We start from the raw sequence: 27,481 nt of genomic DNA on the forward strand, positions 1-27,481 counted from the left end.
TCCTAAAGAAAATCAATGACTTAATTCTGTAGATGCCCAGAGTGACTTCTATAGGACCCTATTGGTTTCATGCCTATTAAGTTCCAGAAGACTTTCCCCTGAGGGGACAACATAATTAGTATGATCACAAATAATTTCAGAGATTTCATTACAGTTTTAAAATATGAATTACTTTTGTGAACAATAGTTGATGGCAACTTTTGACCCAAGGCAGCTCTGAAGAAAGAGGTTTCTTGCCCATCAATTATTTGCAATCTCGTTATCTGTTCTTGGGGGACAGAACCCTGAACTCAGGTTGCAGGCAAACTATGAGATAAAGTCTATCCCTGTTCAGCAAAGCACTTAAGCATATGGTTAACTTTATAACTTCTATAGCAGGGGGATAATTCTCTATTAAATTCTATAGGCTGGTTCAAAAAAAAGACTTGCAGAAAGGAAACCATTTATTACAAAATCAATGGTATCGCATGGGGGAAGTCAGAACAGAATAAAACCTGGGCTAATGAGCTGGTTTGGGTGCAAAACCAGACAAAACTCGGTGGGGTAAGAAACTAGCTATGTTTAGATCGAGACTCTTAACCCCTATGAATCTAAAGCACCACATCTCACATAACTCTGTACAGAGACGTTGGAACAATTTGCATAGTGAGGATGCTGAAAGCCAATGAACCAAACTATAAACCCTGTATATGATGGAAACCACTTCAAGCCGGGGGTGCTGCCACAGTCCCAGCACCCCGGTACTGGAGCTGCTAAACTACTGCATGTGGAAAGGATCCAGTAATCCTTCAGATGCCATGCTGAGAGTTCACTGCAGCCTGTAAAGTACACAGCAGAGCTCAGAGTGAAATCAGATTTGCCTCAATAACTTTAAAACACCCAATAAAAATATACCAGAGCTATAATCTCGCTTCCACCTCCCCAGTCACAACATTCTTCTTTGCCCAATTTAGCATCACCCGTCGAGGAAGTAACAGTGCCCAAGCTCTGCCACCGTGAGATGATGTCAGACGTGTGAAAGCAACATCTGATCTCAGCAATGGCTCTGACCTTAGATATCTGCTTGTGGTCAGGTCTGCACTATGACATTTGACACCAGGTAAGTGAGGCTGGGCGGGTCGTGTCAGTACTCTCAATGGACATACTGCCTTGTGTCCCTTTATCCTCTGTCACTAAGAGGAAAGCTACACAACAGAGCCAAAATAAGAACCTGATTCATCTCTTACTTAGCATGATGTAGCTCAGGAGTAACTTCATTGAAGTCAATGGGCCTGATTTTCCTCTTACACCAATGTAAATCAGGAGAAATTCCATTGGAATTTCACCCCAGGGATTAGAGTGAATATCTGCACACATGGGCTGGGATAGTCAAAGGATCTGGGTGCCTAACTCCTCTAACTGCCTTCAGAAATCGCTCCCATGGCACCTTTTACCTAAATCAAGCTGGAATTTGTCAGTGAAAATATTCCTCTGCCTTAAAAAAAAAGTGTTGTGTATTTATCATTCCCACATAACAGGCTTGCAAAAGGATCCTAGGCACAGAATTTCCTTGGCAAAAATAAGTTGCATGTTGTGGGTGAATAGAAATGGTCAAGGTTACTTTAGATAAATTTAAAATATATATATATTTGGGGAGGAGGAGGGCAGGGGGATATTTTACAGTGCAAGACTGGTTACAGAAGGTGAATCGCAACATTTGCCAGCCCCGTGGGACAGTCTGAGGGTCACAGGCTCAGGGAAAGGATTTCTCATCAAGCCTGATATCTATAAGAAGTGAGGGCTGGGAATTATTAGGCTGTAGGATGAGAGGTTTTTAATTGTCATTCTTAATTATAGTAGTATGTAAGAATGAGAAGTAGGCCAGATCTGAACTTCCCCAAGTGTCCTGATCTGGACGATAAATTCTGCTCATTAGCAAGACCACAGGAGCCAATTGTGACATTCACACATGACTCTTGATCCAAAGTTTGGGTTGTTCAGAACTGGGTTTTGGTTCAGGCCCTCCCTAGTTAAAATTAGTCATGAAATTGTTCTTTACCCTCCTGGTCATTTGTTTTACATTAAATGAGCTGCAGAAACCTCAGAAGCTCCTGTTTTAAGATTTGTACAAAGATGCTTCAAACCCCATCCTGATTTTCATTCTTGTGAGTAGCAATCGGCAAGATATTAAATGAACTGCTGACTGGCATGTTGCCTAAAACATTCTTAAAAGTCACGGCATTGTTAGAAATAGAAATGTGGTATCTGGACCCGGACCCAGGCAACAGGAATCTAAGGGATTTACTTAACCACCTCTTTGTGGGGTGGCATACCAGGTACATGATGAAATGTTCACCACCAGTGTGAGCGACACACAAGACCTGGAATATCCATGGAACATCAGTACTTAATAATAGCACCCAGTCTACAGTACCTGTAAGCAGCATTGCCATACAACAGAGGAACAGGATTTTCCATTCTAGAGGACTTGTGAGCACTGTTATAGTACTATATGGGGATATTCAATCTCTAGTATTTATGACTACTGCTGTGTTACAGTGGGAGCTAGTTTCATTTTATATCCTTCAAGGGAAGAGGTGAAGCCCATAAAACATAACTGTTGTATGCATTTCTTAAATCTATCCCCCCTCGGAACAGGTCAAGAGCACTTTAACATCTGTATTGTAATTGTCATTGTTTTTTGTTACTATGGCTCCACATAATTGTACCTAGTAATTAAAAAAAGATTGGGTTATAAAAGTGGAGTGTGATATTATATTCTAAATAAATAGGGTGGATTTCATGTAGCAGAGAAAAAACAACAGTGTATTGGTCTAAAGTCTATACATGTTTAAAAAATTTCCTTTAACCTTTCGCAGACTTCTGGGCAGGGTATCGCCTTACGAGGACTGTTTTCATGCAGAAAATATGCAGATCATTTATCAATCACACAATGAATCAGTCAGACACAGGATTTGTAATGTATCTCTTTGCATTTAAATCACCGTGAAACGCCACAGATTTCTTAAAAGTAGTGTCAGGAGATAAGAATGGGTTATATCGACTCAGATCAAATATTGCATTTGAACAATTACCAAAAGATGAGATTAATATCACACGATCCATAACCCTTGGATAGAGTTTGTGAAAAGATATGGGTGTATAGCAGAATAAAACAAATGGGACCTTTTTATGTGATAATACAGATGTAAGTTGTCTGCATGCCTTACAAAAAGAGAATACTGTATTCAAAGGAGGCAATAAACCTGCATAGAGCTGGATTCTGCTCTCACTCAATCCAGTTTTACACCCTTTAGACTTAAGAGATTTAATCAAGATTTACACTGGTGCAGTTGACGGCAGCATTCCGGCTCAATGTTCTTCTAGCTAGTGAAAAGCCTGTACTATGTGTTAGGGGTAAAAGAAACCCCACTCCCAAAAGGCTGGTCTGGCACAATTGGAATCTGGTCTCCTACCTATGTAAAGTAGGAGTACCTCCGCTGAGGTCAAATGGTTCCACAATGGTGTAAAACCAGATTAAGTGTGAGTTAAGCCAGGCCTACTGCATCTGTTAGTTTTAGAATTTTCTCCGCTCTCTGCTTCCTTTCACCACCCATTCTGCAATTATACACCTTGCCCCTTTTTGATTCTCCTGCACCCTGTTTTTTCTCCTCTTCCCTGGATCCTTTCTTTAATCTGCACTAAACAGATCGGGAACACGATACCCGAGCATGAGTCAAACTTTCAAACCTACAACACATAAAAAAAGGAATACCACCTACCTCGTATATAGTGTTTGTCATCAGTAGAACACAAAGTGCTTTACAAGGAAGGGAAGTATCATTATCCACATTTTACAGATGAGGAAATGACTTGCCAAAGTCATCCAACAGGCCAATGGCAGAGACACGAAATAGAACCCAGGTGTGCTGAGTTCCAATCCAGTGTTCTAATACTCTCAGCCTTACAGCCTTCCATTTGAGTGGGCTAAGAGTTAGCAAAGTGAGGTGGTCACCCATCTCTAGACCACGCACAGCATAAATCCGAGCTGAAGTAGGAAGCGAGGAAAGCAACCTAACCTGACATCATTTTACACAACTCTCCCTCTGCATGGTCATGATGCTAAACGTGACCATTCTGGACCAGTGCCACTGATAAGGCATTTTGAGAAAATGAGCGAAGTCTACCTCATTGTCTCTCACCCTCAGATAGCATCTAACCATTTTGCCTTAATGACTCCCGTGTTTGTTTCTTGGTTATTTACACCTGGTGCCAATCCACACATCCCTCATTACAGAATCAGTGGGATATTTTTGCTACCTCTAACATCAATCCAACATGCGGGGTGAACTGAAGGCATCTCTTACAAAGTGAATGATGGTATAAACTTTAATTACTTCTATAGGTTCCGCAGACCCACAGAACTTTGCTCTACTGCTGACCCCAAGTCCCTTCACTTACTGTCTGATAAATGGAGTGAGTGGGGAATAAACCATCTTTCTGTACCCTTAATGCTCTGTTGGGCTTTTTTGTGGCTTCTCCCCATTACCTGGACATGCTAAAGAAAGCGGTTGTTTGCTCATGTGACTAGCACATTAGTGGTGATCACAGCCCATCCAAGCAGCATCCACCCAAGTACACAAAACATTCAAAGCCAGCTAGCTGCACACTAGCTCTGTCACTTCACCTTGGCTCTGTGCATCTTGGCCAGTTACGCAAATTAGAAACAGTAGAGGTCAAGGGCCTCACCCCTTTGGGTCGGTCTCTGAAGCACCGGCCAGTTTGAGACAGCTGATCTTATCCATTCCCATTCCATGAGCTCACGGCAGCCCTGATGTGCTGAAACTCTATCAGCAGCTATTCATGAGTGACCTTTACTTGATTTACAGTCATTGCTTCATTGCAAGTGTCTCCCTTGTGCCAATGCAACACCCACATATTTGTTGGTTTTGGTTTGTAACAAATAACCTAATTAATTATCCCAAAGTTTTCAACACACACACACACACACACACACACACACACACACACACACAAATAGTCCTTCAGCTATAGCATAAACACAGCAATGGAGAAACTTCTAAAGCTGCTTGGAGATCTAGCCATCTTCCATATAAGATTTAAGGCTGTGAACAGCGATTCCTCCTCCCAAGGAGATGTCGCCCACCTTGCAAATGCTGCAGTGAGCGATAAGTGACTCCCAAAGAGTTAAGACTTTTTCCCCATTTGTTCCAGGTAAGTCTGAAAGAGAGGAGTCAGGTCAAAGTGACCTTTTTGCTGCCCAACGTGTGTCATCTCTCCCACACTGGCTCTGGCAACTCCCTCTGCTTTCCAGCTCAGATTTTCTTGCATAGTTCAGTTGTAAAGCAAAACTTCCTACGTTGGTGAGTTTTGCTTTGCCTGGCACCCAGCTGTGCTTCCACTCAGTATGTTTCACATGCTATGCAGGCAGTGAAAAAGCGAGGGAAGAGAAGAAATCAGAGCATCAGAGGGAGCTCCCTAAAGCCAATGCTGGTGAAAGGAGATTTCTGAGAACCCAAGGGAAGTGGGGAAAGATAAAGATGAAGTGAGAGATGGCCATGGTGAAGCATGGTGGGAAGTAAAGGAAAGAGAAGCAGGTGAGAGTGATAGAGGAACTGCTGTCTGCAGTTCCTCCAGGTCCTGTCAGTGGTTCCACATCACCAGTCCGCTCCTCTCCATTAGTCACTTGGATCCTCATTGCTCTTCTCTGCCAGGGACACATGGCTAGAGAAGGGAGCCAAATGCTGGCCAGGGGAGCGCTCTGTGTTTTACACACACACACACACACCCACACACACCCAGGCCCCCCCCGCATTCGCAGGCGGCCCTGCGCGGCGGCCGCTGGGCACGGCACCGCAGTCAGGCCCCCGACCCGCCCCCCGCGCGTCCGCCGCGTCCGGGCCCCGGTGGAGGCCGCCAGGGGCACCCCGACGCGCCCCGGGACCCGACCGGGCCAACGACACCCCCCAGGCCGGGCCCCGCCAGCGCGTGGCCGTGCCGGGTGGCCCCCTGCCCAGCCCAGGGCCACAGGGGCAGGGCCTGGAGCAGCCCAGCTTCCCCAGGCCAGGCCCTTCAGGCACCAGCTCAAGCTAGGGGGTTTGGGGGGGTCTGGGCACTAAATTCTGGGGCTGCACTGCCCCTACTGCCTGGGCCCTGCCCTGAACCTGACAGCCACTGCTTTGTTTCCCCCTATTTAAGCCCCAGGGACGGGCAGTAGGGAGAGCCCCAGGCCCTGGCCCTTTTCCCAACCCGGGGCTGCTGCTGCCACCACCTGGGGGAGGGAGGAGAGGAGGGAGCTGCTGCGCTGCAGGGGGGGGTACCCCCGTACCTGCACCCAGCGCCGCACTCCTGCCCCTGCCTGCCCCGCCTGCCCTGCCCCCCTGCGCCTCTGCCCCTGCCTGCCACCCACCTCCTGCCCACCTGCCCCCCCGCCCCTGCAGCCCAGCCAGCCAGCCCGCACTCCTCTGTGTCCAGCAGCTGCCACCTCTGCTGCTCCCAGCAGCCCTGCCCCACCTGCCCCACCCCCAGCCACCACACACCCCTGCCTCAGCCCCCCCCCACACCCCCCCCCCCAGCCCCAGCCACCCCTGCCCCCCAGCACCCCCCAGCAGCGCCTGCCCTCAGCCCAGCCCCTCTGCTGGCCCCCTGCCCCCCAGTTCCCTGCTGCCCTGCAGTTCCAATGAGGGGCAGCTGGGCAGCTGGGGGCAGGGGGCAGAGGGCCCACACATGGGCAAGAGCAAAGAGCAATAAAATCAGGGAGAAGGGGAAGAACAGGAAGGGATAAAAGAAAAAAAAACCTAAAAGAAAAAAGTCCTCATAAAATCTGACCTAGCACACCCCTGGACACCCCAGCACACACACACCCCAGGGGGAGCAACACCACACACACTCAGTTCATCAAAAAGAACTAAAAGAACTGTTAACTTTGGGTCTATTTTTCCCAGACATGTCCAGCTTTCCAGCTTTTTGCTTTTTCTTCGAGGAAATTTAAAAAAAATTTTTTTTTTTTTTAACGATGGGTGAAAAATACATAAATAAAAATACAAAATACATACCAACCTTGGCACCTCCAACTACCTTTACAGGGAAATTTGGTAAAGAATTGTTTTTTTGTTTTTTTTTTTTTTTCACATGTTGCGGGCCAAAAAAAATAAAAATGTTGGCGGGCCCTAACTTGCCTGGGCCCCGCCGGCCTGCTGGAGCTCAACCGGAGCAAATGCCGCCCCAGTCTCGGCTGGCGGAGCCGCGCTTCTGCTGAGGCGGCCCCCCCGCCGAAGACCCCGGGCCCCCGGAATTCTCTGGGCAGCCCTGCCCACACACCCCTGGCCACACGTCAGACAGAGAAGGGAGCACTAATCATGGGTGAGACAGGCATACTGGCAATAAGCAGCTCTCCTACGCTGCAGGCAGAGTCAGGGGTGAGGAAGAGAAGATCTGGGCAGAATATAGGGGAAAGCAAAGCAGCAGATAAATTCCAGATCTCAGCCAATTCCGGACAGTCCCCCCCTCCCCGAGCACTGAGCTAATCTCCCTTAAGCCTGAGGCTAAAGCAGAAGTCTGGCTCCCGTGCCAAGCCACCCAAGCCCAAAAGATCATTCAAATCACGCTAAAAATCTCAGAACAGCCTTTTGAGAGATGTCCTGTTATCTCTGCCTCTGCACTAGCAAATAATACAGTGACACCAGCCTCTTTTGTAGTACTTGGGTGCTTCTGTTTCTGGCCAAAACCAAGTTCAGAGGGACACAAAAATAAACAGTTAACCCCCATTTTTCTGAACCGCCACAGAAGTTCATTTCAGATTCAGCAGGGAATGGAGGTTCAGAGAGGTTTTACTTCTTCCGATTCAGTTCTGCCATCTCTAAAAGGAAGAGCGAGGCCAAGACCAGGAAGATAACTAGCTGAGCCCTATTCATAGCAGTATAAAAAGCCGCCTCATCTTTTGCAAACCCTTTTCAGGAGTACATAGCAAAACTCAGACTAGCTCAGACTTCTACATCATTCCACTCTTAAACGCCTGCTGCCAAAAGACTTCTACTTTTTGCAGTGCTGGGCAAGTGACCTGTTGCAGTGCTGTCCATGTTGACACACAGCATCTCTTGGCTCATCTCCAGAATAGTTTCTCATCAACTTCTTCTTCCATCTAGTGCTGGACTCGATGGGGACCCATCCACTGGCTTCAAGAGGCCCCTCGTATGCGACCTGATTCTGCTCTCCTAGCAGTGTAAATCTGGAATAAGGCTACCGAAACCAATGAAGTTAAACTGGTGTAAAAGCAGCATAAGTAAAAGCAGCATCAGGCCCATGGTAGGTGGATTAGGTGCCAAGTCACCACTCCTGGAGAGTGAACAGACGCAAAGAGCAAAGGAATAACATTCACAGAGATTAACCAAAATCAGGGGTTATTTCCCATTTCTCGGTCTCCCTTTGCCATTGGGATGGAGTTTCCTTCCGCCATTTTCCTGTTGTGTCACAATGTCATGATGGAATGTAATATTTTAAGACAAGGCCATTGTGTTACATCAATACGTGGCGATGTCGCTTCAAGCTGTCATTGTGGTGAAATGGTGAAAAATCTGAAAGAAACCATTCACATAAAATAAATAGTCTCTTCAAACTGTCTAATTACCCAGGTTTCTTTTGCTTTCACAATCCAGTAAAATATAACTGAGTTAAGATCTAGTTACAGGAGCACTGTGTTGAAAACTCAAGTCTTCCAACCAATGTGAAGAGATGTCACACACAAATGCTCATTTTAAAACCATGTAGCTAAAATAGAGAATCACCGCGCTCCTCCTCCAGGCTAGACAAGCCTTGAAAGGCAGAGCTTGCTCAGCATTACAAGGTGCCTGGGACTGCAAAACACTGTAGCACCAAAATACACAAAGATGCAATGTGTGATGCCCAAGATCAACTGAGCTGAGACGAATCAACGCTGCTGAAATGTCACCGACTCCCCGAGCTAGTCAAGGGTTTTGTTCTTTCTGTTTATTCAACAGACTGTCCAGCTACTTGGAAGGTCACAGCTTTCCTCAAGATTCCAAAACAAGAATGCAGTTCTTTTGGCAGGAAACTATTATCTCTCTACTCTGAACTATCCAAAACTCAGCACTCGAAAGGGGAAGGAAGGTGTTGTTCTGATGGCTTTGGTTGGGACTCAGATATTACCAAAATCCTTTGAATACCTTCTAAAAGGAACAGCAGGCTACACCTTGGCACTGGACTTCTCATGCATCCACCTCCATGCTAACAATGTCAGACGATCCACAGGGCTAGCTATTAGCATGCTGTGTACTTTCGCTGAAATCTCAACTCATCTCTCTTAACTTCAGTTCAGGTCACAGCCTGAAGGCTTCAGGTCCAAGAGTTCTCTAATGGGACAGCATGATAGTTTTGTCCATCTATAGACAAATTACAGCCAAGCTTACAAGGGGTGGAAAGGGACCCTGGCAGCTCCTTCTCTCACTAGTGCTTTCATGCAGTAGGCAAATACAATGTTGCTGCCAGCACTTACTAAACATCTGTGTGCTGAGCTGTTAGTGCTGCTACATGTGAACTCACTGCCACCTTTGTCCACGAAGGCACTGAAAATTTCCTCTGTCTTAATCCAGTTTCACATCTGCCTATCAACATAGGGTCAATCTATTAATCAGAATAATTCTACTTAAGTCGAATACAATCCACCACTAACTACATACTATGATATTTGAGTCCAACATCTGACAAGCATCACACTGTAGTCCACATTCTGTATGAAGCCGCTTTGGAAGCCCCCACTCATCCAGCTCCCCATTGTAGGGTGGAAAAATGACTGCCCATTGAAGGGGAAAATTCGCCCCCGCTGGGTCGGCGCCCAAAATCTCTCCCTCCCTTCTGTTCGCGGGGTTCTCTGTTCTGCCAGCGCGCTGGCGCTCCCGCCTCGCGCTCTCCTCTCAAAGGCACAGCGAGCGCCTGTTCGCGCCGCACTATGTCGCCCGCACGTTACGACTCCCACATCAAGGCCGTGAGAAACCCTCGCGAGAGGCGAGAGGAGCGGAGAGAGTGGCGCCGAGGCAGATCGCCGCAGACCTCTCAGGTCGCATGGCGAGAAAGCAGGGAACGGTGGGTGGTGAGAATGGGTGAGAGGGATGGGGTGGAGCGTGAAACAAGGGCAGACTGCAGGGGTGGGTGGGGCCGTGAACACTGGGAAACTGGCACAGGGATGACACACAACATAGTGCTGCAGTGACACACTTCAAGAAGCGCCAGACACAACTTCTGCGGTTGCTGTCCCCTGGCCTGAGCGCCAGGACACAGGATGCCAGGCAGCCCAGCCCTGACTGAGAGTGGCCTGCAGGAGCTGGACTGTGCAGAAGCCCGAACACTGCGACAGCGGGCATCCGTGGCTGCCAGCCAATGTCAAGCAAGCAATCTCAAAGGAACATACTGCGTCGAATCAAAAGCTGTGCGGGGATCTGAGTCATAGCGCGATGTCAATGAATGTCTCAAATGTAGTGACTCTCATAGATGGCAAATGTCCAGGTCATGGTGGATGGCTTCATGGGCCCTCCATCCTATATGGCCACAGCCCACACCAGCATCCGTGTGGACTACAGGCTGCACCAGCCCATATCAAACATCAACCCAGACCGCAGGGGGGCACGCAGCTGTGGTGGTGGGTAGTGGGTGGGATGACGGACCATCAGTTGGGCACTCAGGTTCAGGTAACTCTGTAGGCGTTCGGGCCAAACAGCAAGGCCTGTGGACCCGGGCATCAACTACTTCTTCAGAGATGCAGCAAATGCGCCCACCCGGATGTGCTGCCTTGCCTGCTGACTATGCTGCCCTCAGCTACGCCTATACAGGCGTGCAGAATGGTAGCTGAATGGCGCTCTTGGATGGTGAAAGGAGTGCTTCATGAAGCGAGTGTGTCAAGGATGGTGTAGTGGGAGATTGGGGACCTCGTGAGCTATGCTTTCGGACGACTGAAAGACTCGCTGTGTGCTCCACAAACTCTGTGTGCTGCTGTTGCGGCTTGCTGTGGCGCTTGCGGGCTTCTTGAGCAAGGCGGTGCACTTCTGAGAGAGCCAGACACCCGCCTGTTGAGGCTGCTGGTTGAGACTGCCCTGCCTCATATGGGGAGAGGCATCAGATCCCAGCTTTGAGGCTGATCAGAAAGTTCTGAAATGAAGTAGAGAGCCTGATCATAAACCTTGACTGTCCACTTGATTTTAAGAGAGTTTGATCATAAATTAACCAAGTTTTCGTTTTAGTAATTAATAATAAATTAATAGTTGTTTTTTTACTTCTACGTTTTTGCTATTTGCATTTCTTCGTCTTTTTGCATTAAGGTTTGAAGGTGTGGCAGGGTTTGCAGGTGTGTGTGTGTGGGTGGGTTTTGGTGTTTGGGAGGGGTGGGTTGGAAGGGGGAAGGGGTGAGGGGGTGGGAGGGGTTGGGAAGGGTAGGTGGGGGGAGGTGGGGGGGAAGGTGTGGGGGGGGGAGGGGGATGGGAGTCTCCTGTGGGAGGTCTGAAGGGGCCTGTCCATTATAAGGATGCATGTGAAGGCAGGGCGGACCAGCACATCAAGGAAGCACCGGGCAGCCACACCCACACAGACTGTCACTGGTGCCTAGTGACTGCACATGACTGCCCCCCCAGTGACTGCAGCTGACTGGTGCTGTACCCCTGGCTATAACTGTAATGTGCAGTTGACCCTGCCCCCACAAGCAAACACCACAGAAAGTAAAAATAACAGAGAGTAACAGTAAAACCGCTTTTAAATAATTTATACAGTGGGGTGGACACAAACTGGGGGATCCTGTAAGGGAAGAACTTCTACAAATTTACAGGGGGGAAAGCGAGGTTATTTGTACATTAGCGTCTGCAAGTGCAGTGCGACAGCTCTCTGGTGCTCCGCCGCGTCCGCCGGCCCCTCACCCCCCAGGAGGACTCCTCTTGGCGTTGGGCGGTGGGGGACAGGGCACTTTGGGGGGGAGGGGCCTCTCTCCTCCTGCCTGTGCTCTTGCAGGGCATCTACAATCTCCTGGAGCGTCCTGGTCTTGCAGAACATCCAGAGCGCCTACCTGCTGGTCTTCCTGCCGCCACCCTTCCCTCCTTCTCTCTGTGTGTGTGCCCTGCTGTCCACATGCTGCTCCCTCACTGTCTCTGCTGCTGTCTGCGCTCTCTGAGCTCTCTGCCATTCCTTCCTGCTCTCCTCTCTTCTGTTTCTTTTCTTTTGTTTTCTCCTGGCGTTCTATCCTTCACAGGATGGCGAGTCGGTTCAGCGAGGGCAGTCCAAGCTGTGTGATGCGGAAGAAGCTGTTGAAGTTGATGTGAAAACAGTAAAAAAACAAACAACAACACAACAAATTACACAACACAGTTTCCAAACAGGAACTCACAATCAGGAGAACAAAGTCTCAGGAGATCTAGGAACTAGTCGATTCATGGAAATACGACTCATTCGATAGCGATTAGCTGGAGCAGCAGCTGCATCCCTGCTGCACAAAGTCCCTGTAAGCCTCTACAGTCACATCTACAGTCACAGTACAGACTGACTGCCTGCTTGCTGCTGTGTGCAGTGTACTGATGAAGCTTGCTGTGCGCAGAAAAGCAGAAGAAAAGATGGCGCTCACCCGGCATCGCCCGCCCTCTGACCCCTGCACCCTCTGGCTGTTAAGCCTTTCCTCTGAGTTCTGCAAAACAAAAAAAGTTAAGCGAAAAAAACTCTGTTAAAAAGGTCATTCTTTAAAGTAAAACTCCATTCTTAAAGTAAAAAAGTACCATGCACAAAGTCTACAGTACACACTAATAACTAATTAGATGCAGCACCACTAATAACACTCACACCAAATTGCAGCAATTCACAGCAGCATCCAGGGTGTCACATCACGCACACAGAGAGCGGATTAAGAGAGAGAGCCTGCAGACCAGGACCCCCTACGCTACCATGCTCGTGAGGATGGCACATGGAGTGATGAGCTGGCACCGGAGGAAGGTGCTTCAAAGCACAGCCCAAGCAACCTCTTTCCAGCTGCTCTCCAGCTCTTTTTTTTTTTGCCTGCTCTCTGAGAGCTTTTTTTGCTGCTGTTTGAGGAGACCTGCTGTATGTTTTGTTTTGTGTAGAAATTGTGTTTGTTTTATATTTGTTTTTAGTTATATTATAAATTTTATTTAAATAAATTTTTTTAAAAAAATATAAACTTCCAAAATAAAAAGCACTCCTGTCTGATTCCTTCCCTGATTCTCCTCCTGGTTAGTAGGGAGGAGAGAGGAGGGAGGGGATCTCTGAGGTGTGGTCAGGGATGGCTGTCAGGATGCGGGAGTGGTCTGGATGTCGTCGCCTGCGCCGGTTCTCCCCATCCCTTCCTCATCTTCCCCATCTTCCGAACAGGAGACATCGTCCCTCGGAGTCCACCGTCACAGTCCACACACACTGGTGGCACGGCACTGCATGGGGCATGGCAGTGGTGGCTAGTGCTGAATGGCTGGCGGTCTGAGGCAGGGAAGGCGGGTCGTCTGAGCTCTGCTCGCTTTTTGTTGTCTTAGGTCTCTTCCCTTCCACTTTTTCACGCACATCATCGCATCCCTGCACTTTTCTCGGCTGTATCCTTTGTCTTGTCTTCTTAGGTCTCTTCGCTCGCTTTAGCGGAGCGCAACAGGAGAGCTCCCCTCACCCCACACAGATCCTGCCCCCCCGGTCGGTCATCTCTGGCTCTCTTTCTATTCTGGGATCTTTCTATTCTGTCTCTGGGCTGCTCTGCCTCTCCTGCAGGTGCCTGTGCCAGGAGCTGCTGGTGCTGATGTGCAACCAGAAACGTCAGATTCTTCAGAGACAAAATGATGAAAAAAAAAAAATTTTTTTTCCTGTGTGGCTGGCTGCTGGCCAGAGAGAATGCTCTCCATGCTGTCCACAAGAGTCAGAGTGGTGCACTGTGGGCTAGCTCCCTGCTAAGTTTGATTAGCATCCACACCAAGCCTAATTCGAGAGCCAAAGCGCGAGTTGCGTTACTCCACCTGCCGGGTGGGAGTACCAAATCGAACTAAAGAGCCCCAGTTCGAATTAAATGGGCTGGCCTTGGTGTGGTGGGTTGGTTGGTTAGTTTAATTCGCTGACGCTGATTCGAATTAAAGTCCTAGTGTAGACCAGGCCATAGACTCCACTGCAGTTTCACTCTTGGGCAGGGACAGTCAAAGGATCCTAAGGGAGTTAGGCACCCAACTCCTCCTTTGACAATCCCAGCCTTGATTTACAGTAGTTTAACTGAGCCCAGCACCCAGCTCATTCAGTCCGTTAGCATAACAGCACAAACCACCTCTGCTCAGGCACTGCACCTTCCTTACTAATCTAATGGTGCTTTCGCTGCAAGGGCCTTAAGTGAGTCCTAGATTTTTATTTTCTGGGGAGTGAGGTATACAAACTCCTGACAGTGCTGGCTGCAACGGATGCAAAAGCCAGATGACGTCAGTGGGCGTCTGTCATTTGGTTTCTTTGAGCTTTGGATTACACCCATTGTGGGTAGTTAAAAGAGGAGAGTCATCTTTCCTCTTATAACACCTCCTGCTCTTCACTGCCAAGGAACACAGCCTGCCTGTCCTTACTGCATCAAAAAAAATATTCAGCTCATCTTTGAATTGAAAACAGAATCTTCCCTTACACCATGACCATTGTTTTCATTTGAGGAATTCAACTCCCTGGAATGTTTTTCTTATTTTTCTCATGGTGAAATACAACCCCACATGTCTCTGAGGGAGTTCCAGAAAGCGTCACTCATTTCACTTCACGTCAGACACAATTCCCCAATTATCAGCAAATCATGTATTGTCTGTAAAACCATCCCACATCCCATTCTCCTCCCCCATCCCCCAGGAGATTCCCTGAATTCCTATGACAGATCACTGATAACCATTAGCTGCACAAGCATTAAGGAGATCCGAGCGCTATATCTGACAAACAGGAATGGACTGTCACAGAAGGAACCGAAGATCAAAGGGAATTAACTGACTCTGCTTATGGGAGCTATCTTTATGACGCTTGGTGGGTACACATTAAAACAATTTAACAAAAAAACACAATACTGAATTCCACCTGTGAAAGGTTTTCAACAGTGTGTGGTGCATCAAATCCTCCTAACATTTTGGAAAACGATAAAAGGAGGAATGCAGATTTGAACAACACATGCACAAATAATTGTGCATTAACACAGTGGATGAAAAATATGGAACACCAAATCAATGCAAAGTAGGTGAAGATCCTAACACTGTTGCAGTTACATCAGCAAATATAATGCGAGACTTGGGGCTTGCTATTACATGGAGTTATTCTGGAATAGCAAGTGCACTTCAAATTCACACACTACCTTAATCTGAATTACCTTCAAGTGTCAACAATCCCTAATAGGCAAATCTGCAAACAGAAGCTGCCACTCATCACTCTTGTGCAGCGAGACACATATATGGTGCCTAGACCTTACGAAGGGCCTCCATACCTGAGTAAGAGATGTGTACGTTCTAACTGGAAAAGCCCATACACTCTTATTTGCTGTTGTTGAAGCAGCAAAGTGAAAGAGGGATTTGGAGAGATGGGAGCAGCAGAGAAGCAGTAAAAAGAATTGAAAGACTAAAGAGAAGAATGATGGGAGACAATCACAAAAGGACAGCCTCAAAGCTCAGATCGCTGCCCTTTTTCACTGAGTTGGATTGCCTCTGATTTAGATTTTATAACACAGGAAATACACAAGCTGTTCCTCTATCTTGTCTACTGACTGTATGGATGGAGTTTCTTCTGCGTTTTTTAATATTGGAGCTCACCCTCAGAACCTATTTGCTTTCAGAAGTTTAATTCTCTGCTGATTTACATCCCATTGTTATAGAGCTGAATCCAGTATAAATTTGCCCTCATATTTCTTGAATGCAAAGAATAAAACCCTAGGGGTTCAGATGGACACTTTCTCATCAAAAGTAATGAGCCGTTATTTCCATTAACATTAACCATCGTTTACAAATAGAACCACAGTCCAACTGTGGGTTGAATGTGGATGTTTGCTTTAGGCTTTTTGTCCTTAAGGGTATCACATACAGTCTGATTACATCGGCTGATCTTTGGTTCTGTTCTAGTGGCAAGTGTTATCAGCCTCAGCAGAGATGCTAAACAATGGAAACTGAACTAACCTCCCATCTGCAAGTACGTCTACACAGCAATAGGGAGGAACAACTGCAGCATGGGTAGGCCTACCCAAACTAGCGCTGATCAAGCTTCTTGCTGAAAACAACAGTGCTGCAGCTACGCATATTTCTAGTGAGCTAGTTCAGGTATGCATACACATGCTGTCCCAATTGCAGTGTAGACATACTGTAAGATAGGGGTGGGCAAACTTTTTGGCCTGAGGACCACATCGGGTTTTGGAAATTGTATGGAGGGCCGGTTAGGGGAGCCTGTGTGTCCTCAAACAGCCAGGCATTGCCCGGCCTCTGCCCCCTATCCCTGCCCTGATGCCCGCCCTGGACGCCTGCCCCATATACCCCCCACTGCTTCCTGTCCCCTGACCGCCCCCGGAACCCCACCCCTGCTGGCCCCCTGCCGCCCCATCCAACCCTTCCTCTCATTCCTGACTGCCCCCCCGGACCTCTGCCCCATCCAACCACCCCTTCTCCCTGACTGCCCCAGAACCCTTGCCCTGACTGCCTACTGCTGCCCCATCCAACCCCCCCTCCTTCCTGACTGCCCCCTTCAACACCCCTGTTCCCTGCCATCTGACTGCCTCGACCCCTATCCACCACCGCAGACTCCCCTGCCCTCTATCCAACCCCACCTGCTCCCTGCCCCCTTACCGCACTGCCTGGAGCACCGGTGGCTGGCGGCGCTGCCCGGCTGAAGTTGGGCCACACCGCTGCCGCCACCATGCAGCACAGAGACCAGCCCAGGCCCCAGCTCTGCAGCTGCACTGCTCCAGGAGCTCGCCGCCCACAGCACTGCACTAGCGGCGGAGCAAGCTGAGGCGAAGGTGGGGCCAGCGGCGAGCCTCCCAGGGCCGGAGCTCAGGGGCTGGGCAGGAGGGTCCCGTGGGCTGGATGTGGCCTGCAGGACATAGTTTGCCCATCTCTGCTCTAAGAGGTGGTCATTACAAAACAGGGTTGCGTGATAGGAGTGGGGCAGTGTGGTGAAGTAATGTATGTGTTGTTTTTGCTCATTCTGCACCTGTTTGGTGGATTGTCTTTTCAGCACCTCTTCCCCAGCACTAAAGTCACTATTTTTTTCCTTTAAAACACATTCCATGTGCTTACCTTGGCTTCCAGAGTGTTTAGCCTCTCAGTCATATCAGTTAGTCTTGTGCAGTTCATGCATTCTAGAAAAGAGAAGGGGTACAAGTGTTTTATTAATTTATTTGAACAGCTCTTAATCTGCAGTCTCCTGTCACTTTGTGTCCATGCAAACATTGATTTCACAAGACTAAGGCCTGGTCTACACTGGGGGGGTGAGACGCGATATATCGAACTTCGAGAAGTCGATCGCTACCCGCCGACCCGGGCGGGTAGTATGGACGTACCCTAAGAAATAATGCTTATGGGGCAATTATAGACCAAAAAAATTAAATATTAAATGCCATTGCACAAGTTAGTGGCCACAGCCATGCTAAACGTAAATGAAATCTCCATAAGATCTGAAGCTGCTAAGCGGTTTGGAAGGTTCAAATTAGCTCCTGAGATGAAGAAATAGGCAGACTGTAGATGAGGAGGTCAATGGTGCATGATAAATAGTCACCTGGTTTCACAATATATTTACATGGCTGGCACCAGCACACAGACTACTTATACCGCCTGCAGCGTTGCAGCAGACACTGCTCACACTTCAGAAGCTGCTTCTGTTTTGAGAGAAAATGGGGAATGCCCCTAAAATCATCAATCTAAGTACAGGGAATCCTCCTCCACCTGGAAGAAATCCAGCCTCATTTCTAGGATTCCATGAAAAAGTGAGACCACTGTATGTACACACACACACACACTCACACTCATCTGGGCCTACTGCAATGTCCATGAAGCCAGTGGAAATACTCTCATTGCCTTCAGCAGGTGCTGGGTCAGGCACCAGATCTGAAGCAGCCCTAGGTATCATTCACAAAGCGATTCATCTCTCACTTTACTATACAGGAGCCACTAGACACTGGATGACGGTCACCAGATTTTCTGCCGCGTCCATTCTAAAGAACAAACAAACGTAAGGGGCTGCGAGTGTGGTTTATAATGATTGCCCGATATAAAGAACATCACTTAGCTAAACGCCGTCACTGCATTTACCCCTGGTTTTCATTTCAACAGTTTCTTAGAATTTGTGGGTTTGGTTTGCTGAGCAATGCTTTCTGTTGAAACGGTGACTATTTTAAGTGCTCTGCGGCTCTCCTTCCCGCCTCTGGGCGAGCTGGGATCTGGGGAGACTCTGCCCCTAAAGGGTAGGGAATGGGGCAGGTCTGAGCCCCTCTCCCTGATTCTGTGTGCGAGCGGGTGTACTAAATGGGAAGAGGGGCAAATGAGAACACCCACTGAGAGGAACAAAGCAGTTCACACCTCTCGGAGCTATTGTTTCAGGCTGTATCCACGGGGTTCTCTTCTTCAGCTGAGAATGTCTTTGGGCAGTGTTTTATCCTCTGTCACCCATTTTCCCACAGGTTGGGAGCAACTCTTTGTTTTACATTACAGGCTACCAGAAAGTCTCCCAATCCCTCTGGAGAACAGATTAGCTCATTCAGCTTCTACGATGCAGCAGTTTTAAAAGGAAAAAAAAAGTGAGCTGAGCAACGTGGAATATTATAGATAAGGTACAGTAACCGGTTGATTGTTATGAATTGGTTGCTACTCTCATATCTCTCATTCCAAAACAGATCCAGAAATAAATCTGGAGTTTTCGGCTCCATTGACGTCCACTGGATTATTATTATTATTTATTACGTGTATTGCGGTAGCATGGAGAAACCTCAGTTACGGAGCAGAACCCCACAGTGCCAGGTGCTGTATACTACACAGAACAAAAACTGGTCCCTGCTCCAGAGAGCTTACAATCTAAGCCGATGCATCAGGCCCTAACAGCAACGAATCTCCAAACGCACACAAAGCGTCCTAAGAAGTTCTTCCTCTTCAGTCTATCAATGCCACTGAAATTCTGCAGAGGGATTTTTTTTTTAAAGCTGCTTAAACTCCCCTTGGCCCCTAAATTTCTAATGGCCACCTGCAAACTGAACATCTGACTCCTCAGGCAGATTTGGTTTCAAGAATTTCATTCCAAGTACTGGGCAACATTTTCTTTTCCCCTGGCACAAACTGGCTCATGCATATGTGAATGCCTTAAGTGTGTTATCGCAAAATGGAACAGAAGGGGTGAGGCTTGTTTGGTTCGGAATTGTTTGTGGCGTGTAAAGCAGGAATGATCGGTGTGTAGATTGGCTACATGCTTTTGATCTTGCTCATCCGCCCAGGAAGAAAAGATTGAACAAACCCATCATTCCACAGAGCCAAAACGGGTACCAGATGCATTACAGAATAAAATAAAATAAGGAGCCCTGTTCTCCCCTTTCCCTGTCCAAAGATACTATTAACTCCCATTGATTTCAGTGGGACTGACTTGTACTGTCTGAAATTCACTCCTGTGCAGCGCAGGAGATGGATGTACCACCTGAGAACTCATCTGGTACATGGGACTCGTACTGCCCCTCTGCGCATGGTTCAATTTCACCAAATTGACGGAGGAGAATCAGGCAGTGCCAGAAGGAGTTTACAAACTATGGTCCTGATTCTACAATTAACTATGTTCGTGCAGAGCCCTACGCGCTCACGGAGCCTCTCTGACTCCACATGAGCACGTCTATTTGCAGGGCATGAGGTTCATTTTCAAACTGACACAAGGAGTGATAATAATTAAGGATAACGTGGGATGGGGATGAAGAAGCAGAAGAGTCGCAGTAATAAGCTCATGCAGGCATTTGGTTATGGTTTGCGTCCACTGACGCGCCCACCAAAGAAATGTAATGTTAATTAATGAAAACAAGGACAAATCAAGAAAGATTTAAAGTACAATATATAGTGCTCAAAGAATACGGTGTTATTTGTTAAACTTAATAGTTACTTTATTTTGGCGCAGAGGATCTTGAGCTGTTCTTACAAAGGAGCAAGGGAAGGTCAGCAACTCTTAGGTCATAGGTTGCTGAGAGGGAGCTCGACATGGGTCTGAACCCGCCCTGAACTGTATGAAAGTTCAGAACTATGTGCGAACTTTTTACATCCGACCCACTTCTCAGGATGCACAAAGCAGCAACCTATGCTGCAAAGGCAAATTGTTCTACAAATGCAAAATGGCAAACCCTTGCGTTATAACTTAACCTAATCAACCTACAGACAGTGCTTTCAAAAAACGAAGTGCTAGATCAGAGATCGGCAACCTTTGGCCCGCGGCCCACCCGGGTAAGCACCCTGGCGGGCCGGGCTGGTTTGTTTCCCTGCCGCGTCCGCAGGTTCAGCTGATCGCGGCTCCCACTGGCTGCGTTTCGCCGCTCCAGGCCAATGGGGGCTGCAGGAAGCGGCGGCCAGCACATCCCTTGGCCCATGTCACTTCCCGCAGCCCCCATTGGCCTGGGGCGGTGAACCGCGGCCAGTGGAAGCCGGAATTGGCCGAACCTGTGGACGCAGCAGGTAAACAAACTGGCCCGGCCCACGAAGGTGCTTACCTTGGCGGGCCGCGCGCCAAAGGTTGCCGATCCCTGGGCTAGATAAACGCTAAGTATTATTACTACATGTACACTCAAAACATACTTAGATTAAACAAAACAGCAAGACAGCTTCTAGAACTCTAGTCTAATGTTGAATCTGTTTACTACCAGGGGACTGTATCCAGTACTTAGGGTGGGGTGGGGGAAGGAGAGGGGGAATGGGAGGAATCAAGCAAATACATATTTTCTGTATCCACTTACTATGAAATTAAGTATTTAGAGAGTCTGATCCAAAAAAACCTCATTGAATCCAAAAATGGAGCCCGTAAGGTCGAATTTTCTGATCAAGGAGAATGCCTTTTGCATTATTAAAGCCAGCTAGGAGGATCTCACATCATCATTTCACATTCAACACTGAATTCATTGTGGCAAATCTTACATGCTCTCTGAACTGGAATTCCTGAAGAGACTCCTTCCAGGTCTGCATACATTCATCATCTGTTGCAGCGTGGCACCATCGTTTATTTCTCTTGTATTCCTAGTTGGTGCGTTAGGTGGGGGGGGGGGTTTCCAACTACATTTTGAGTAAGGAGTTGTGATTTTACTCTACAAAATCCAACTTCAAAACACATGGTTGGATTTGTTTTAGAAATATTCCAGGAGGGAGGATAAATAATTGAGATAATGACCATTATACTGTACCAGAGTATCACATGACACCCAGTCTGTCTCCATAATGTCTCAACATGATTATCCCACTACCACTCCTTATGCACCCTTTTCTCCCCCCTCTCGCCGTATGTGTGCCGTGCAAAATAATGCTACACGATGGAAAGAAATGACATGACATATCAGATGCGGGATAGGATCAGCGTTTCTCAAGAAACGGAAATGTAACAGATCACAGAGTCTGTATCCCTGGGGCAAGATATAAGCCTGCTGGTTTTGATCTAAAAGATTGCGACACTTGATCATAGATTGAAGGTCTGGCCCACACCCTTTTAGCTAGTGTAGATTGGGGTCTCTCTCAATTTCAGTGGAGCTATTTAGTGAAGTTATTCCCTCTTTACACACTTCAAACAGCTTAAGTATCAGCATAATTGTATAATGATTATTTTAAAATATACGAATTTTAACTGTTCAGTGCTTCCAGCCTCTCAAATCTGAGAGCTCCTCACCTCACTAAAAGCAAACACAGTGGACATGATTCTCCCCTCTCGGTTACGACCGGTTTAAACCCATGGTTTACACCAGTGGAAGTGAGAGGACAGTCAGGCCAGTGTTTACACAAGGGCCACATGTCACCAATAAACCACAAATTGTGCAAAAAGAAAAACTTCCCAATGTCTCTGCCCACTTTTCGGTCCCTACAGCGTGCGCACGTGCACAGACAGACAGCTACAGGACACAGAGACAATCTAAATTCAAAACCAGAAGGGAAACTAAAGGCCAAGTGCAAATCGGCATAAGTCCTTTGAAGTCAGTGGATCAAGGCTCTGGGTTTCTGCCCTGAAGGATTACTCCAAAGCTGATACACGTCTACCCCGATATAATGCTGTCCTCGGGAGCCAAAAAAATCTTACCGTGTTATAGGTGAAACTGCGTTTTAGTGAACTTGCTTTGATCTACCGGAGTGCACAGCCCTGCCCCCCACCCCCACCCAGAGCGCTGCTTTACCGCGTTATATCTGAATTTGTGTTATATCGGGTCATGTTATATTGGGGTAAAGGTGTATTTGGGATACAGTAAATGGAGGGTGAGAAAATTCCAGAGCCATGGACTCTTCATTTAACACAAATAGTCTTGAGAGAACAGGAAATAAGAGGATTCTATCTCTCAACAAGCAGCAGCTCCAAAGTTGCAGTCCTCAGTTTCCAAAATTTCAGTATGGTCCAGTGCATTGCACACCAGTCAGGGGAACGGCTGATGGGAAGGGGGTGCCAGGAGTCCTAGGCGGTTCTCAACCTGTCTCCAATCTCTTGTAGGGCCCTGGCCAAGTCACTTCCCATCTCTGTGCCTCAGTGTCACCATCTGTAAAATCAGGGTAACAATACTGACCACCCTTCTAAAGTGCTTTAAAACCTGCGGATGGAAAGTGCTCTACAAGTGCAAAGTATTCCTGTTCACATAACTAGTCTCTTGGCTTCAGTTGTACTACTTCCAGGAGTAAGGAGCTGTCTCTAGATAATTATACTCACCATGTACACCGTGCTTCTCATAGATCTCACAGTGCTCTTCAAAGGATGGAAAGAATAATTATCCCCAATTTAGAGATGTCAAGCCTGAGCCACTGGAAGGCCCCAGAATGTCAGTGTGAACAGGTCTGGAAATAGAACCAGGACTCCACTGGCTTTTACTACAGTATGAAATGATTATTAACTGCTTTGATTCAGACCACAACTGGTGTGTGATCAGCCTTAATAGTCTTACACTTTCAACAAATACTCCTGTTCTTATTTGGGGCATTGGGATTTATAAAGATGGTAGTAAAAGATAAAATATGAATGCCCATTATTAAGAGGATTTCCATTTCCAAATGAAATGGAAGAAATAATGCTCCTGTTAGTCCACAGGACAAACTCCTTTCTTCAAATCTCCAGTAAGAATATGGAACAGCTCCTGAACACAATTACACTGGTACAAATCTGGAGGGACTCCAGTCAAGTCACTCAAGTGCGTACACTGGTGCAAAAGACATTGGAAACTGGAACCAGACTCTTCTGGAAGCAGAAGCAACCCTCTTAATATGTGTAAGCCTGAAAGTCCCATTATTAATATTTGCAGCAGCAAAATGATGTGAGAGCAGAACTTACTCCATTGGAATGGACATACATACATGTTACCAGGGAAGGAGGGGATGCGAGTGGATGAGGAAGGAGAACTGAAAGAGATCCTCACATCTGCTACAGTCCAGTGGCAAACCGTTAGATTATTCCTTGAGGTAACAATGGTACCTTTGTCATCTCTCTGCTAAATCATAGCTCTTTGGTGAGTTATTGCCTTCTATTATCACCTCCAGCCTGAAACCTACTAGATCTAAAATGCCAGATCTCCCTTAAGACAAACTACTGGGACATAAACCTCCTTAATATAATATGTTTTCTCACTGTCTAGCCAATAGCATTCCCAGTCATGCTTTTTCAGACACAGTCAACAGTTTCAATGGGAATATAAACATGTATCCCCACCATGCCTGCCTAGGTGGCCTACAACAGGGAGTAGATGAATAAAGGGCCCTTCCCCATCTCCTTTTAATTTGTCTGATTTGACCCTTTCAGCTTGTGTGTGTCCATACACAGTTTCCTTAAGTAGTTCGTGGTCTGGTCCTTCTCAAAAGCTTTCCCCAGTGCTTATGAAGAATAGCAGACCCAGGCTATAAATCATGACCAACCTGGGATGTGTTTTTTCAACACTTTCCCCTTAATGAGAGTCAGATGTTGGCTACATCGACTTTATTAATGATGCTTGTTATTTAATATCAGTCATGTCTCTAGCTCTGTACTGGAGCCTGAGCATGTGAAAGGTGAAGGGCTGACAGCGTCAGTGGGTAGGAGTGCTACAGAGCTGGCCTCGTCTGGTTGTCTCAAAAAAAGAAAAAATAATCATCAGCTAAGAGGTCAGAGGAACGGGGGAAGGGACTAGAGAGCCCACTATAATAAACATAAGACACTCCAAGAGTAAGACAAGAACCTGGTAGATTTCAGTGAGGAGCGTTCCACACTAAGGATCTCGAACATTTATTTGGGGGGTTGTTGTTGAATGCAATTTCCTTTTAGTTTGATATTATCAAGACTACACTGCTAAATGCTCCTTATTTTAAGACATGCTATTAGCTACCTGGCAGTGGGCTAGGTTTACTATTTTGTGTCAGATTTTCAGCCTTTACTAAAGCCACACACTAAAGGGACCAAGTTGACCAAAGGGTTTAAAAAAATAAAAAAAAAAATAAAAAAAAGTCGTAGTAGGATAGATTTTCAAAGGCACCTAAATTGCACTGAAAATCAATAGGAGCTAATTACACATATTAATGATGCCTCACAACTCCTCTCCCCACCTAAGTATCATTATAACTAAGGTGTTTTGCAGGTAAGAAAACGGAGGCCCAGAGAAATTAAGGAACAATTCCTGAAGTCTTTAAATTGTTACTCCTCTTTACTCAGGCAAACTCCTATAGCAAGATGGAATAAAACCTGTGTGAGGACAGCAGCATTTCACCTTTACTGATTTGCCCATCACACAAGGAGTCCATGACAAAGGTCAGAATAAGAAACTACAGAGTCTAGAGCTCTTGGCTGCATGGTGGTTTGAAGACAGACACCCGACAGTATAATTAAAGGACAAAAAAAACCCTTTTCTAAGCAGATTCTGCTTTTATTGAATTACTTTTTAAAAAATGCAAACAGTTTACAGAAATCCTGTGTTTGATAAACAGAAACGTCAGTGGAGACTAGCCAAAATAATTGCACAGGAATAGATGCCATCTTTAAACAGGAAAGTACAGATTTGTTAACAGAGCAAGATCTTTCCAAGCAGGGGAAAAAAGTGCACAAAGAATATTCTTGATTTGCACCAGGGGCTGTGGTGGGCTGGAACAAAGCAGGATACTGCTTCACCTTTTTCCAAATGAATCTGAGTAGCTGCAGGGGTGTGGGGTTTTGTTATTCTGGGGGGGTTTCTTTGTTTTTATGACTTAGGGCCCAGATGTTTAAACATATTTAGACACCTAACAGGATTTCCAGAAGCACCTAGATGCCTAACACCCAATGGGAACTAGGTGCCTACATGCTTTTGAAAATCCTATTAGGCACCGGAATATTTTTTTTTTTTTTTAAACCTGGGCCTTACTGCTTTGGGCTGCTGGGCTGAGAAAAACAGGCCTTGGATAATTTTGGAGTCATGTTCCCTGGACCACTGAATGTGAAGATGCAATGCAGAGGTGACACACACAGCCTTCCAAAAAGGAAGTTGCTGGTTGTGTATCACTTGAGGGTCCCTTGTATAGTAGCACATTACAAATGCTGAATCTAGAAGCTGTTAGCTTGCCTCTTTCCTTGGGACAGAGTATTATTGTTCTAATTTATCATGTACCTAGCATGCTTTTCCCTTCTATTTCACTGTCCAGCCAAGGATTTCAGAACAACGTTAGCTTTTTTCCGGTTCTCGAGAACTTCCCTAGTTATTTAGGAATCAACATGAAGTTGGTGAGAGAGACAAGCTAACTACTCATGCTGAACAATCTGTTCCACCTTGTATTTAGCTGTGATGCTCAGAGTTCCTTTCCCAGACCGGAAGAAGAGCTCTGTGTGGCTCAAAAGCTTGTCTCTCTGACCAACAGAAGTTGGTACAATAAAAGGTATTACCTCACCCACCTTATCTTTCTACATAAGGTGAACACGGTCTAGCTTTGAGGATTCTTCCTCCATAACACATAGAACAGGCTTCCCTGTAGCTGGGGAAAAAATTGGTGGAATGACTTGTGGGGAAAATAAGGGTTTACATTACTGGTGGGAAGGAGGAAATCTGGGAATTCAAAAGAATTTTTACACCCCTTCCCTCCTCCCCTCCCCATGTAGTTTGCAGGTTTGTTGCAAGGTTCCAACGAGGTCCACCCATCTGTAACTGTCACAGAGGTGAACTACATAATACTATTGTCTACTGCAGTGGTTAATATTTTTGATGATTTAACTGTAACCAACATCTGGCTGTTCGGAAGTGCCAGAGGAGATTTTCCCAGGGCACTGCAGATATGGCTTACGGCAAAGTAAACGTCAGTGGAGGCTTGTGGGTGACATCGGAAAGGCAGTTAGGCACCGGTGTGTGCTCAGGGCCAGTTTTCAGCAGCAGCTAAAAAGGCGTAACATAACGTTGCCAGTTCCAAACCCAGGCTGCCCTGAGAAGGACCCAGGGGGACTGGATGCTTGGAGGTGTAAGTCTCTTGAGATTCAGGGTGAGACACAGATGAGAGAAGGGGGCCTCTCTTCCACTGATTTTCACTGGGAGTGAGGCACCTAGCTGCCCTTGACAATCTCATCTTCAGATTTTAATATGACAGCACTCGGCGCTGCCATAAAGTACCTACTCCTCAAACGTTCTTCCCCAGACACCTACGAACAGCTTTGTTTGTTTCCCCAACCCCCTTGTAAAAGCCAGGACAATGCTTTGTCCTATCCTCTCTGCAAAATGCTCTCGGTTACAAGTGTTCAGTTGTGTCCATGCACCCTCAGACAAGAAACTAAAAGGTACACAAGAGACAGTGGTCTCAATTCAGACTCCGTATCATCCCTGAGGCCCTTCTCCACGAAGTCAATGGATTCCCCAGTAAACTAAGACATAAGGCAACAGGTACAGCAGTAATGAATCAGGCCTATTGAGATGCCAAAGCTATTGCAAACTAAGTGAGGGTGTTACATTTAAAGTGCTCTAGCTCTGTGTGGACACACTCAGTGCAGAATAAGCATGCGCACACAGGGAGCTAGCGTGGAACAGCCATTCTGCAGTACCTATTCCAGGCTATTTCTCCATGTAGACAAATCCTCGGTCTATAATTCCCAGCATTATCTCTGATCTGTGTTTAAGGTACTCCTGAGGTACTAGGATTTCATCCGAGTCATAAAGAACAAGGGAGCACAGTCAATCATCTTAGATTATAACAAATCTGTCTTAACGTGCAAGCCATCTTGCTTTCTTTAATTCAATTGTATAGATATAGGGCCAAAACTCCAACTGGTGTAAATGGGCATCATTCCCTTGGTTACTTACACTGCATGTTCTTTGGGGGCAGAGACCCTCTTTTTGTTCTGTGTTTGCCTA

At 46.8% G+C, this 27,481-nt stretch overlaps 1 protein-coding gene across 7 annotated transcripts in view; it reads right to left on the bottom strand.

Moving 5' to 3' along the window:
• COL26A1 (collagen type XXVI alpha 1 chain) overlaps window positions 1-27,481 on the bottom strand; it is a 219,361-nt gene that overhangs the window by 42,759 nt on the left and 149,121 nt on the right. For all 7 annotated transcript variants that reach the window (XM_039508086.1, XM_039508083.1, XM_039508084.1 and 4 more), the window contains exon 4: window positions 17,262-17,323. In XM_039508086.1, the coding sequence (XP_039364020.1) occupies window positions 17,262-17,323 (62 nt within the window). The remainder of the gene's footprint in view (window positions 1-17,261; window positions 17,324-27,481) is intronic.

The sequence above is a fragment of the Mauremys reevesii genome, linkage group 20 (assembly GCF_016161935.1).
Source record: "Mauremys reevesii isolate NIE-2019 linkage group 20, ASM1616193v1, whole genome shotgun sequence".
Lineage (NCBI taxonomy): Eukaryota > Metazoa > Chordata > Testudines > Geoemydidae > Mauremys > Mauremys reevesii.